At 34.8% G+C, this 15,351-nt stretch overlaps 1 protein-coding gene across 1 annotated transcript in view; it reads right to left on the bottom strand.

The window, feature by feature from the left end:
* The window catches only part of VPS13C (vacuolar protein sorting 13 homolog C), a gene marked incomplete at both ends in the record, with an annotated part of 203,754 nt that overhangs the window by 17,187 nt on the left and 171,216 nt on the right, over positions 1-15,351 (bottom strand). Inside the window, 8 exons of the mRNA XM_080691629.1 lie at positions 115-196; positions 3,855-3,994; positions 10,113-10,226; positions 10,345-10,456; positions 12,000-12,069; positions 12,165-12,246; positions 13,139-13,279; positions 14,276-14,417. Coding sequence (XP_080547755.1) covers positions 115-196; positions 3,855-3,994; positions 10,113-10,226; positions 10,345-10,456; positions 12,000-12,069; positions 12,165-12,246; positions 13,139-13,279; positions 14,276-14,417 — 883 coding nt within the window. The remainder of the gene's footprint in view (positions 1-114; positions 197-3,854; positions 3,995-10,112; positions 10,227-10,344; positions 10,457-11,999; positions 12,070-12,164; positions 12,247-13,138; positions 13,280-14,275; positions 14,418-15,351) is intronic.

The following is a 15,351-nucleotide window of genomic DNA, read 5'->3' on the forward strand; positions in this document are numbered from 1 at the left end:
AACCACTAAGTAATGACATTACAAGCTGAGGTAAATTATGTAAACATCACATACAAATGTTTCGTTTTGCTATTGTATGGAGCAGTCTAATGAGCTACTATAATAGGAAATTACCTGTTCACTATAATGCCTAATAACACTCCACATGAGCTGATCTCTCTTGTAAAACTGATACCGAATTTCATAATAAGCAAGTCTGAGGAAGAGAATGAAAGATTTAAAAAGTTAAGATTATATTCTGAAAAAAGGGGAATTTAATTTCAGCAATAGCCAGTTCTAATCAAAGTTAATTATTTCACAATAAACATCTGACATACACAATTTGTGGTAGGTATTATAGTTAATATAATAGTAACCAAATTATTATAAAAAATAGCCCCTTTTTATATAAGGTTTTAAGAAACTCAGCACTAAGAAAACAAATAACCCTATCAAAAAATGGGCAATGAAACTAAATAGACACTTCACAAAGGAAGAAATTCAAATGGCCAATAAATGCATGAAAAAATGCTCAACATCATTAGCAATCAGAGATATGCAAATCAAAGCTACCCTGAGATTTCATCTAACTCCAACTAGAATGGCAATCATTCAAAACACAAACAACGCTGGGTATGGTGGTACACACTTGTAATCCCCGTGCTTGGGAGGCAGAGACAGGAGGACCACGCAGGTTTGAAGCCAGCCATGCTGGCTTAAGAGACCCTGTTTCCAAATAAAAATATAAAATAGGTCTGGGAGTGTAGCCCGGAGGTAGAAGGGCTTCCAGGAACCCCAGTACCACCAAAAAAAAAAAACAAAAAACAAAAAAAACCCACAAACAACAAATGCTGGCAAAAATGTTAAGTGGGAATGCTAATACATTGTTGGTGGGATTGAAAATTAGTGCAACTACTTTGGAAAACTATATGAAGGATCTTCTGAAGAATGAGAATAAATTTACCATATGACCCAGCAATACCACTGCTGGGTATCTATCCAAAAGAAAGCAAGCAAAACTACGAAACTAATGCATGCTATGTATCTATGTTTATAGCTGCACAATTTACCATTGCTAAACTGTGGAACCAGCCAAGATGTCCATCAACAGATGAATGGATTACAAAATTATGGGATATGTATACAATAGAATTTTACTTAGCCATAAAGAAGAACAAAATTACATCATTTACAGGGAAATTAATGGAACTGGAGAACATTATGATAAGTGAGATCAGTCAGTCACAAAAAATAAGAAATCAGATGTGTTCCCTAATGTGCAAAAGCTAGGGAGAAAATGAATCATAGGAGGAACTCTAGACAAAGGAGGAGATATTATAGATGAGCAAATAAGGCGACCTAAGGGGACGGGAGTGGGGGAAGTGGGAAACTCTCTAATGCGCATGATGTACTTTAACAAATGATCAATATCAATTACTAATCCAACCATGAGAAGGAGGGAAGGGGTGGGAATGGGGTTGGAATTGAGTAAGGGCTAATTGGATGAAGTGTGCATTTATGTCTCCACCATCTTGTACTCCATTAAGAATAACTACAATGCACCAGTAAAAAGTTTAAAAAAGAATAAAACAGTTTTGGTTTTTTTGTTTTTTTTGTTTTTTTTTTGGTAGTACTGGAGGTGGAACTCGGGGGCTTTTCTAATTCCGAGCTATACTCCCAGACCTGTTTTATATTTTATTTGGAAACAGGGTCTCACTAATTTGCCAAGAGCCTCACTAAGTAGCTGAGGCTGGTTTCGAACCTGTGCGATCCTCTTGTCTCTGCCTCCCAAGCGCAGGGATTATAAGTATGCGCCACCACACCTGGCAGAGTAAAACAGTTTTTAAAAGTGAACCATAAAGCCAGGCGTGGTGGCGCATGCTTGTAATTTCAGCATTCGGGAGGATGAGACAGAAGGATCATGGTTAGTGGACAGCCTCAGCTACTTAATGAGGCCCTCTGCAACTTAATGAGACCGTTTCAAAATAAAGAATAAAAAATAGAGCAGGAGGTGTAGCTTGGAGGTCAAATGCCCCTGGGTTTCATCCCCAGTCCCACCAAAAAAAAAAAAAAAAAGTGAACCATAATTCCACTATGTAATAGATTGATTATTATCCTCCTGTCTTTTCTCTGCAACCTTAAAATATTTAACACCCTTTGCATGTCACTTTTATATTCAATACTGTGCATGTGTATACACATACATATATATATATATATATATATGTGTGTATGTATGTGTGTATGTGTGTGTGTGTGTGTGTGTGTGTGTGTGTGTGTGTGTATATATATATATATATATATATATATATATATATATATATGTATCAACATCAACATATCAAGACACGGAAATTTCCAATCATACCAAGAGTAGAAAAAGTGCCCATATCCTAGACCCACCCTCTCTAGTACTAGATTACTCAAATTTTTAAATCTTTTTTTTTTTTTTTTTTTGGTGATACTGGGGTTTCTGGAAGCCTTCTACCTCCGGGCTACACTCCCAGACTATTTTATATTTTTATTTGGGAACAGGGTCTCTTAGGCCAGCGAGGCTGGCTTCAAACCAGTGCGATCCTCCTGTCTCCACCTCCCAAGTGCAGGGATTACAAGTGTACGCCACCACGCCCAGCAAATTTTTAAATCTTTGATAATTTTGATATATTCTTTCATAAATAATAATGCTTGAACATTTCAGTTATCAGCTATCCTTCCTTTTTGAGAGTTAGCTCTTATTATCTTATAGCTATTATTCCATTGGAATCATTCATTTTTTTCTTACCAATGTTTAACAGGTGATTAATCATCTTTCTGTCATATTATCATTACATTTCCCCAGTTTTTGTTTTTAACTGTTTTCTGGTTTTTCTATAAAGTGTTTTTTTTTTTTTGGGGGGGGTCAGTTCTAAGGATCAAACCCAGAGCCCTATGTGTGCTAGGAAAGTCCTCTACAACTGAGTTAGATCCCCAGTCCAAGTTTTTAATTTTTATTTGGTCAAATCTACCTGTATTTTCCAGTAGATTTTTTCTCACTACTTTTAAACTTAGAAAGACTTCTCATTAAGATTTGATAACTGCCGGGAGTGGTGGCACATGTTTGTAACATCAGTACTTAGGAGCCTGAGACAGCAGGATCACAGGTTTACCCAGCCTCAGCAACTGAGTGAGACCCTGTTTCAAAATAAAGAATAAAATAGATCTGGGGGTACTGTTTGGAGGTAGAAGAATGGCCTCTGAGTCCATCCCCAGTTACACACACACACACACACACACACACACACACACACACACACACACACAAGATTTGATAACAATTTCTTCAGTCTTTTCAGATTGAACTTTGTATTTTATCTCTTGTTTTCTCTGAAATTTAGTAGTATACATGTGAGATGGAAATACTCTTACAGTTTTTATTTTATTCTCCAAATCAACTACTTGTCTCAATATCACCAATGAATATTCAATTCAATAAACATGGAATACATATATATGTCATACATAAATATTCTCATATTAAATCTAACAAGGAGTTATTTCTATATTTTAATGTAAATATTTTACCCTATTTCTATATATTTTAAATATAACTCTGCCTTAAAATATGGTCATTCACAATACACTGTTAGAATAATTTAATTTTTATTCTCTTCTGAGGTATTATCTAGATATGAGTAACCAAAGAAACTATAAGATTTTTGCCCTAATGAATAAAATAAGCATACCTAAAGTATGTAATCAGAAATGGGCCAAATTCTTAAAATCTAAGTACTACAAATGATCTATTTTCTAGGATAGTACTGCACAAATTAAGAGAATGCCAAGAAACATTACCTTGTACAAATTTGCTTCCCAATGAACTTTAAGAAAAGTCTTACTTGAATATAAGGTCATCCACATCAGTTAGAGTAGCACCTATGCTTTTCAACAGCAGGTTGACAGAATGAATTGCAATCATGTCCTGTTTTTCTTTGTCTGATTCTTCACTTCCAGAACCCAAAGAGAGACTCAAATGCAACTGCAAAAAAAAAAAAAAAAAAAATCATGTTCAATAATGAAAACTAAAGACAAAAATTTACATAAACAAGAACCAGACCTTAGGATACAACCAAATGTATTTTTCAATTAGAGATCTAGTAAAACCTATTATTTTTCCTGTGTATATCACATAGAACTTACCTGTATTTGATTCCATTTTCCTTTATAAAACAAAAATTACTTTGACTCCAAAATAAAGCTCTATTTTCATTTAACATATAAAAATGCCATTATGTTTATATGGAGGAGACTCTTTACAAAATGGCATAATCATTTTAAGAAGAAAAACATGTCACGAGTAGTTTTGCAGTTAAGATAATGGGCAATTATTTTCAACCATTTAAAGTAACATTATTTGTGGTAACAATTATGGGGCTGGGACATGGCTCAGTGGCAGTGCTTTCTTAACACATGTGAAGCTCTAGTTTCAATCTCCAAGACCACAAAAATTAGTTTAAAAAAGGTAAATTAGTTTAAAATTAGTTAAAAGCCAGGTGTCGTGGCACAAACATGTAATCCCAGCATTTGTGGGCTGAGACAGGAGAATCCCAGTTAGTAGACAGCCTCAGCTACTTAGTAAGGCTCTTTGATACTCAGTGAGACCTTGATTCAAAATAAAGAATAAAAAACTTGGAGTTGGGGGTGTAGCTTGAAGGTAGAATGCTCCTGGGTTCTATCCCCAGTACTGCAATCAATCAATCAATAAATAAATACATAAATAAATAATAAAAAGGTAACATTTACTTCCAGAAAGAGGGCAACCAAGGGAAGCAGCACATATCAGTCCTGCTCACACCATTGCCTTAAAAACAGAGTTCTTATAAAAGCAAGAAAACTACATAACTTTTGTTGGGGTTTTTTTTCTTGGTTTTTTTTTTTTTTGTTTTTTGTTTTTTTTTTTTTTGGTGGTACTGGGGTTCCTGGAAGCCCTTCTACCTCTGGGCTACATTCCCAGACCTATTTTTTTATCCTTTTTTATTTGGAAACAGGGTCTCTTAAGCCAGCACGGCTGGCTTCGAACTTGCACGATCCTCCTGTCTCCACCTCCCAAGCACGGGGACTACAAGCGTGCACCACCACACCAGGCTTGAAAAACTCCATAACTTTAAAACAAACATGATAAGTAAAAGTCAGCAGGAAACAAAAAGCTAGAAGACCCATTAGAAAAGAGAAGAGAAACCCACCCGCCTTATAAACATGGACACTGCCATCTTGAATCACTGTGCCTGACTCCAGAGATACACAGAAAAATAACCAAAGACTTGAAACAAAGTAAGCGGATATAGATCATCGGAATTGTAAGCCATCAGTTCCTTGTGTGCAAACACCGGCTACAACTTGCAGCAGTGGCAGCCTAGATCACCATCCCTCCAGAGATCCAGAGTGACACTCAACAACACTATAAGTGAACCCGTGGGAGAATATCCAGCGCAGCATTCAGGGACTCGAGCAGCCCCAAATACTCCCTAGATCTGAGACTTTGCAGTTCAACCCTGCGAAGGCAGGGGTGAAGTTTGCTGTTGGTCAAAGCAGAGACTCAGACATACTCAGGCTATGCATCAGTGGAAAGTGTGGAGGAAGACCTATGCTTAACATTAGTTCCAAATAGTAGGATCTCCAGAATCACCACAGACACCCAATCATAGTGAACGGGGAAAAGTCAGACCAGACCAGCCCTAGATATACAGAACAGAAACTTTTTTTTTATCACAAAGGCAATCACCACCTATGCAGGCAGGGAAAGACTCAGGCTCCACATTGGTGAAAAGTATGGAGGGTGACCTAAACACTTAATTCAGCTTCACTGATACCGGCCATCTTCATAGACTGGTAAAAATTCAGAGAACCAGGCTTGCAGCAGAAAATGGGCTAGTGGCATTCAACGTCTACTTAGAGACTGCACTAGCCCAATCTGCTGGATAGTCATATATCCGTAGGGTTCCATTATTTCTGTTTTGTTTTGTTTGGGTTTTTTCAGTATGCTTGTTTATTTGCTCTCTTTCCAACCCCTCTCAAGGTTCTTCCCTTGTACATACCTACTCTCTTCTTTCCAACTCTTTTCTTTTTTTCTCTTTTCTCTTCTTTGTCTTGTATTAAATCCACTTCATAACACTATTCTAAATACTCTACATTGGTTTCTAGAATACTACTACAAATTCACTATCCTAATCTCTATATACTACCTTACAAAAATCATACTCTCATTCTATTGGATCCTATAAACCATTAGACTGATCCTCTAGACAAAAGGTCAATAAAAGAGTACAAATAGGAAAAGAAGAACTCAAACTTTCACTATTTGCAAATGACATGATACTACTCTTAGAAGACCCAGCAAACTGAACCAAAAGGCTTATAGAACTTATCAACAATTTCAGCATGGTGTCTGGATACAAAATCAATCTTTAACTTGGCAGGCGTGGCGGCACATGCTTGTAATCCCAGCATTTGGGAAGCTCAGACAGGAGGATCACAGTTCGAGGACAGCCACGGCTACTACTTAGTGAGGCCCTTTGCAACTCAGTGAGACCCCGTTTCCAAATAAAGAATAAAAACAGTACTGACTCAGAGGTAAAACAGTACTGACTCAGAGTACTGGCTCAGAGGTAAAAGGCCCCTGGATTCTGTACCCAGTACAACCAAAAAAAAAAAAAAAAATCAATCTTTAAAAAATCATAAGTTTTTCTGTATACCAACTATAAATCCACTGAAAAAGAAATCCAGAAAACACTTGCACTCAGGATATCCCACAATAAGACCCAAAATACTTAGGAATAAACTTAACCAAGGAGGTAAAAGACCTCTAAAAAGAAAATTATAAAACATTGAAAAAAGAAATCAAAGAAGACCTTAGAAGATGGAAAGATCTTCCATGTTCATAGATAGACAGAATAAATATCATCAAATTAGCCATACTTCCAAAAGTGATCTACAAAGTCAACGCAATACACATTAAATTACCAAGGTCATTCCTTACAAACATAGAAAAACCAGTCCTTAAACTCATTTTGAACAACAAAAAATCCAGAATACCCAAAGTTATTCTCAGCAACAAGAACCATTCAGTAGTAATCACAATACCTGACTTTATACTACAAAGCTATAGTAAAAAAAAAAAAAAAAAACAGCATAGTACGGGCACAAAAACAGATCTACAGACCAATGGAGCAGAATAGAAGACTCAAAAACAAACCACACACTTAAAGCCAATTGAGTTTTTACAAAGGGGCCAAAAACACACACTGGGAAAAAAGATAGCCTGTTCAATAAATGGTTGAACAGTTGGCAAAACTGCTTAACCATATGCAGAAAAATTGAAATAAACCCTACTTTCTTCATCCTGCACAAGAGTCAATTCGAGATAGATCAAAACTTGGAAATCAGAAAAGGGACCCTGAGGCTTCTTGAAAAGAGGGCATAGGTCCAACACTGCAACACATACGCACAGGTAAAAACACTTTCTCAACAAGATACCAAAGGCATAAGAAACTAAAAGGTAGATCAATATGTGGGACTGCATTAAATCTAAGAGCTTCTGTACAGCAAAGGGAACTATCAAGAACTTCAACTGAGAGCCAACAGAACGGGAGAAGATTTTTGCCACCTACTCCTGTAATAGAGGACTAATATCTAGACTATACAGAGAACTCAAGAAACTCAGCACTAGGAAAACAAATAACCCTATCAAAAAATGGGCAAGGGAACTAAAAAGACACTTCACAAAGGAAGAAATTCAAATAGCCAATAAATGCTTTAAAAAGTGCTCATCATTAGCAATTAAAGAGAATCAAATTAAAACTACCCTGAGATTTCACCTAACTCCAACTAGAATGGCAGTCAATCAAAACACAAACAACAACAAATGCTGGCAAAAATGTGGAGAAGTGGGAATTCTAAAATATTGTTGGTGGGATTGAAAATTAGTAGTGCAACCAACTTTGGAAAACTGTATGGAGGATCCTCAGAAGAATGGAAATGAACTTACCATATGATCCAGCAATACCACTTCTGGGTATCTACTCAAAAGAATGGAAACCAAACTACCAAACTAATGCATGGGTATCTATGTTCATAGCTGCACAATTCACCATTGCCAAACTATGGAACCAGCCGAGATGTCCATCAACATATGAGTGGATTACAAAACAATGGGATATGTACACAATTGAATTTTACTCAGCCATAAAGAAAAACATAGTTACGTCATTTACAGGGAAATGGATGGAACTGGAGAACAAATGATAAGTGAGATTAGTCCATCACAAAAAATAAGAAATTAGATGTTCTCCCTAATATGTGGAAGATAGGGAGAAAATGAGTCATGGGAGAAACTCTAGATGAAGAAGGAGAAACTATAGTTGAGCAAATAAGGTGACCTAACTGAGGGGATGGGAGAGGGGAAGAGGGATATTTGCTAATGTATATGATGTACATTAACAAACATATCAATCACTTAGCCAAACATGAGGAAAAGAAGACAGGAAAAGGTCAGGAACTGGATAAAGGCTAATTGGGTTATATGTGGACGTATGCCTCCACCATCTTGTACCCCATTAACATGTAGGAATGCACCAATAAAAACTTTTTTTAAATGGTTAACATTTATTTTGTAATTATACTACAAAAATTAACAATAACATAACAATTATTGCAACAGTAAGTTGCCAAAAAACTTTTTAAGAGTAATGAGGTTTCTTCTAGCTTCCACAAAGTCTCTAACTCAGTATTTAAACATGATATTTTCTCATTCCCATTTTGTTTACATTTTGTGTTGTATCAACATTAGTGCAATAGTCCAAGATGATACAGACAAAATGTAATTAAACATGGGTAAATAAAGCAGATGGTTCTCTTCTCATTCTGTATTTCCCAGACATTACCTAGCCAATATAGAGCTCACGTAGTATAGACTTGGGGTGACATCAGGAAAATCTGTTATTTTTTCTTAATATTGACTTTACTCCTATGTAGAATCAGGAAGTGCTGGGATGCGGGAAGGTAAGCCCAGGTAGATAGAGCTCCTTCCTTCCCACCTTTCCCCATGGCAGTCACCATAGGCTACGATAGTAACTATGGTTCATAGTTCTAGTTATTCACCTTCATGGCACATTTTCAGTGTGCCTCAAAACATAGGAGGTAAACTGTCAACCTTTAATACTCTCCTAGATTATAACTCTATGAAGTCATTTTATACCTCTGCAGCAATTTTATCACAGGCATTCAGTAGATTATTGTTGAAGGTTTGCTTAATCCCACAAATAGATGATTTACATTTACTGATGAGAAAGACATTGTGCATAACATATCATATTAAATATCAATCATTAACTTGATACTATAGATATGTCTGATACCACCAAATTAATATATCAATTTGAAATAAAAGTTCTATTTCTTAATCCATTCATTTATCTGAATGGATAGGTGACTGCAATTGTAAATAAGTGCCGTAACCAGTAATTGAGAATGTAAAGGATCATCACTACTTTGAAGCGCTACTTAATTGTAAATCTGGCCCATTACACAAGTTCAGAGCATTATGGTTGACAGCATTTATAAATTTACTAAGCAGTCACCTTCCCCTGTAAAAGCTAAAAAGAACAACAAAAGGAGAAATGGAAATGGGTTCATAAAGTACAAAATCAGGCAAGTGAAAGGTCTCCAATTTTCCACTACCTTAGCTAACATGAAATTTTGGAAGGGAGAAAATACCACATCAACAATATAATATCTACTTCAGCATTTTTGCATTCTGGTTAGAGCACCCATTATAGCTTTCTGTTTAGACAGTGATAATAGTTACAATGTGCAACCAAAACATTAGTTGGTGAGCACTTCTATGCTTAATTAAGAAATGTCTTTGTCAGATTCTTTCTTGAATAAAGGGGTTATTAATTCAAGGGTAGAGAACAAGTTCAGGTCATTTCCCTGTGGGAATTGCAACTGTACATATGTTACAGAAAACTGTCTTATTGTTACAACTAATCAAACAAAATTTCTGGCTAATATCTGATATAAATTTAAAGCTACATTTGTACACAGAGCCTTTAAAAGTTCTAAGATAGTTATACTAAATTGTCAAAATAATTACAACACACCTTAAGAGGTGAAATGTGAAAATGTTCGAAGAAACTGAGAATTGACATATCAGTCATTGAAGACTCCATTAATTCTGTGTTTAGAGCATCAATATCTTGTTGGATCAACTTTGTCTGAAAAAAATTAAATCAAGAATTTCTTTTAACTTTTTTCTCTAACAGAATGAATTAAAAATAACTTACTTAAATTTAAAAATTTTTTTATTTTTCCAAAGGAATAGAAAATTGTTACCCGTTTTCTTTCAGCTTCAGGATCGGTTGTTGGGGTGAAAAGTGCAACGATAGCTCCAAGAAACCCTTGATCAACTTTTAAGGCCATTTCTTGAATGAGGACCATAAAGTATCTATGGGAAAAGGATTTAAGATGGAAAGGGTTTCAATCAAAATTGGTGATTTTCAATGATAAAACTTAACTTAGCCAAAGGCACAATAAGATCTTGGTTCTTTATCTCTTAAAAAAGAATTTAAAAGACTTAATACAAAAAACATAATAACCAATTACAAAATGGGCAACGAACTAATCAGACATTTACAAGAGAAATAAATGTCCAATAAATATATTAAATATATTTATATATATTTCAAAAATAATATGAAAATAAATATATAAAAAAATGTTCAACATCATTAGCAATCAGAGATGCAAATCAAAACTACACTGAGATTCTATCTAACCCCAATTAGAATGGCAATCATCAAAAATTCAAAAACAATAAATGCTGGCAAGAATGTGGGAAAATGGAAACTTTTCTATATTATTGGTGAGATTGCAAATTAGTGAAGATGCTATAGAGATCAGTGTGGGGATTCCTCAGAAAATTGGGAATGGATCCAGTATATGATTTATCTATATAACTTCTGGGTGTCTTTCCAATGAGATTAAATCAGATTATAGTAATATATGCATACTCATGTTTATAGCAACACAATTCACAATAGGTGAAGTATGGAAACAACGTAGGTGTCCATCAATGAATGGGTAGATTACAAAATTATGAAATATACACACAATAGAATTCTACTCAGCAATAAAGGAAAAAATAATGACATTTGCAAGAAAAGTGATGGATCTGGAGAACATTATATTAAGTGGGGTTATCTAGTAGGAGAAAGGAAAGGGCCATATGTTTCCTCTCGTGTGCAGAAGCTAGAAAGTAATTGGGATACCGGAGGGGCTTCAGATTCAGAAAATGAAGGGAAAACTCCAGTGAAGCCAGGGAGGTGGTTCCAGGGGAAAGAGGTGGGGGAGAGGGTGAATCCATGAAGGAATCATTTCTATTAACGTTGACATTATGAGCTTATGTGAGAATACCAATGTCAATGTCTTTATTTTGTATAGGAAAGGTGGGGAGCGGGGACGGAGCTGGGGAAGCCCACCAAGAGCTGTGTGCATGTACGTCATCATCATGAACTACATTAAGATGTGAGGCTGGCTGTGATGCATCAATAAAAGTATTAAAAATACGTCTGATCTACATGTACTTAGACTGAAACTGTTTAATTATAGTGAAAGCTTCCCAAACGCTCATATTTTTTTCATATCACAGCAGAAATAATTATAATTAGAAAATGTAGCATGTTTTATCCAATTTTTAAAGTACACAGCAACTGCTTTAAAGAAAACAGCTCACAAATACACGTCATTTATATTTTATATTCTAATTGGAATTAAAAAGAGAAAGTAGTTGAAAGAACTCTTAAAATATATACAAACATTTTATTATGCTTATTATTAAATAAGTTTAAATATAAAAAGCACTTGATCAGAAGTAGTTCAATATTTTTCAGTTGGAAAATAATATTTATATAGAAGTCACTTTCAAAAAATAATATTTATTTTCAAAACAGACCCTTAAATTCCTTTAGATAGTGGGAATCAGTACTTACTTGAACTGTAAGACTTTACTGTACTCATTAAATCGTGTGATGACACTCACATCAATGAAAGGTTTGGGCTCTAAAAAGAAAAGGCATAAAGGAAAAATTATCAAGCTTTATACAGGGCAAGGTAATGCCTACTTGTTATGTCTATATTTTTTATTTTATTTTTACCTGAATCCAAAGCAATGGATTTTGGAGGGGCCACGGGATGAAATACAACAGGGAACATTGTACCTGGTAACTGATTATCAACCTAGAAGAAAAGAAAACCCACTTAGCAAGATTTAAAATAATTTAGGTTTATACTTTTGGCTTCACAGATATTATAGAAGCCACTACTTTTATCATATACATTTGTTGCCATTAGAAGTTTCACTTCCAACTTGTAAAACTTCTTTTATATACATTTCACCAAGAACAAGCCTTTATATAAAATAACATAAACACCCCATAATTATATTAATACTGTACGAGTATATCTTTAATGAAAATATCTATACCTATGAGTCACATGAGATTTCAACTCCCTATGGTTTAAAAAGAATGCAAATAAATACTGAACATAATAATAGAGGATAGATTGAAATAAGAAAAAGAATAAAAATGTCTCAACTAATACTTAATAGTTAAAAGGAAGAAGGCAGGGAGGTAAGGAGAGGTTAAGCAAGGAATCATCTGAAAAAACCTGCAGTGAAGCCTGCCCTTGCCCAAGAATGACAAAGATACCTTGTACTTGGGGATCCCATGAAAAGTTTCAAGGAACACTAAAATATACAATTTCAGTTTAAGAAAATGTCCTTAGCAGGGTAGCAGGTCAACTTAGTCTAATATTCACAGGTCTTTAGACTTGATCGTAGGTGAGATGTTGAATCCACAGGACATGTGGGAAAACGGGAAAAAGTGTACAACAAAATGAAAATATAACTAATTTCAGGTTTTCTTGTTAGGGAGTCTGCTGGCAGTGGTGGTGATGCTATGATTGAACCCAGGCCTCGGAGCATGCTAAGCATATGCTTACTATTGAGCTATACTTCTGGACCCTCAAAAGATACCTATTTCAATGCAGACTATAATCTTGCAGAGAAATTTCATTTCCAAAAGACCCAAAGTAATTATATCTATTTAAATGATGATGGCAATCTTACCTGAAGCCAGTACAACCTGGCCCTTAAACTTCTCTGGTGAGGAGACTGCTTTAATTCAATCTGAATTCCTGATAAAAAATCTCGCTTAATAGGGCACCGAATAGGGAGACGCATTTCCATTGGAACCTTATCAAAATTAACCTGGAAAAAGAAAAATGTTTCTATGATGAACTAATATTAGCAGAGTAGCTACCCCATCTTAAATATCTGTTTACTCATGAAACAAAAAGAGAAAGATATTTTAAAACTTTGTGTCTCACCAAAAGAGCCACCTATTCTAAAGTCATCAGCAACTGAGATTTGTGAAAGAGAACGCATTAGGTTTCTTACAAAGTTTAATAGGAAAACAAGAAATCTTAAAGTTTTCAATTATAGGAACTGTACTAACATACGCTTTACATGAAAAACTTCATTTAATGAATAATGCTATGTAACTCTTAAATCTTTATATTGAATAGTTACTAGCTTGTTTATGGCTGGAACTAATGGTATAGTTTGTTTTCCATTGAAGTATAGCTAACCCCGATTGGTGGGTAGAGAACATAACTAGTGACCAGTGCACACTCAACCCTCAGACACCAAAGACAGAAAAATCAAAGTGCATGCAACTGAGCCAGAACCAGCTAGACAGTGCAGCCAAGCTTCTGGAGTGTTCTTGGAGTAAGTTGACTTTTAATTTTAGGTCTGTAAAGTCTATTGGAGAATATACCTTGATCTGTGGATATCTACCCATGTCCAACAATCAATCACAGTTAATGAATTTAACTGAGCAGTATTTACAGTTTTTATCAATAAAACACATAACATAAAGCAGTCTTACTAATGAATAGGTATCATTTAAAATATGAGAGAAAAAGCTTCAATGAGCAATCATAATTTCTCTATAACCTAAATGAAAATAACTGGTTTGTAAATAGAACAAATTATAAAAATAAGAAACACATTTCAATTTTATTTAGTAGCATGATTTAATTACATATTTTAATTAGCAATATACTAACAATTCCACTAAGAAGTTATTTTCTGTATACACAATAGCCAGTAAAATTTTACTTATTCCTGTTATCACCACCACCAAAATACATAAAAATATAAACTATAAACCTATAAAATTAAAAACTAAAAATTTTGGTATACCTCAAAGTTACTGTCTAACTTAATCCAGCCACGGTCTCCTGTTACTTGATACTTCTGATAGGACTGTTCCAGCAAGATTATCTGCTTTTGATTAAAAGGCTTCCATTTCTGTTTTGGTTTCATCTCCCAAACAATACCGGAACTAAAATAATTCACAAAATTAAATTAAAAATAGGTATTTATGTTGCAGAAGTGTTACTCAACTCCAGATTAGGAAAACTATCAATTACCTACAAAAATTAAATTCACACAAAATATTTTAAAAATACCAAACTATACCTGTACTGCAAAGTCACATAAGGAACAGGGTCAGGAGAAAAACATTTTTCTATCACACACTGACATCAACCAACTCAAGTATGGGCAAATTTTTTTCTGCAAGCCCACAGAGTTCTTAGATTTTTGTTTCAGCGACAAAATCAGTTATTACGTAGTTACTTAACTATTGAGAGGAAAATATAAAACTTCCATAATTTCTTATCAATGAAATTTAAAATATAAAAATAACTGAATACAACTATTTAAAAATACAGGCCTATTAATGAGAAAATTAGTGCTTCTTTTGTGTGTGTGTGGTACTAGGGGTGGAACCCAGGTGCTTTTTCTACTTCCATACCTATTTTATATTTTATTTGGAAACAGGGTCTCACTAAGTTGCCGAGAGCCTCACTCAGTAACTGTGGCTGGCTTTGAACCTGTGCGATCCTCCTGTCTCAGCCTCCCAAACGCTGCGATTACAAGTGTGCACCACCACACCCGGAAATTTAGTATTTATTATCAAAATCTATTGCAAATGTTCAATGCTGAGGTATAATGGGTATTTTTCAAAACTGTCATTTCACAGATATAGGTATTGCCAAATTCCAAGACTGACCTATGAGAATATTTTAAAGTGTTTTAATTGTTTTAATATATTGCTTGCAAAACATTTATAAAATTCTACTATCTTGATACTTCTCTTATCCTACCAATACACTGTAAGTCAATCACTTCCAATGCAAGATTAGGTAGAAACTCCTCAATTTCAAAAAGGAACTTTGAAATATGTAAACTTCCTTTGCATTGAGATCAGAAAA

The sequence above is a fragment of the Muscardinus avellanarius genome (assembly GCF_963383645.1).
Source record: "Muscardinus avellanarius genome assembly, chromosome: 3".
Taxonomy (NCBI): Eukaryota; Metazoa; Chordata; class Mammalia; order Rodentia; family Gliridae; genus Muscardinus; species Muscardinus avellanarius.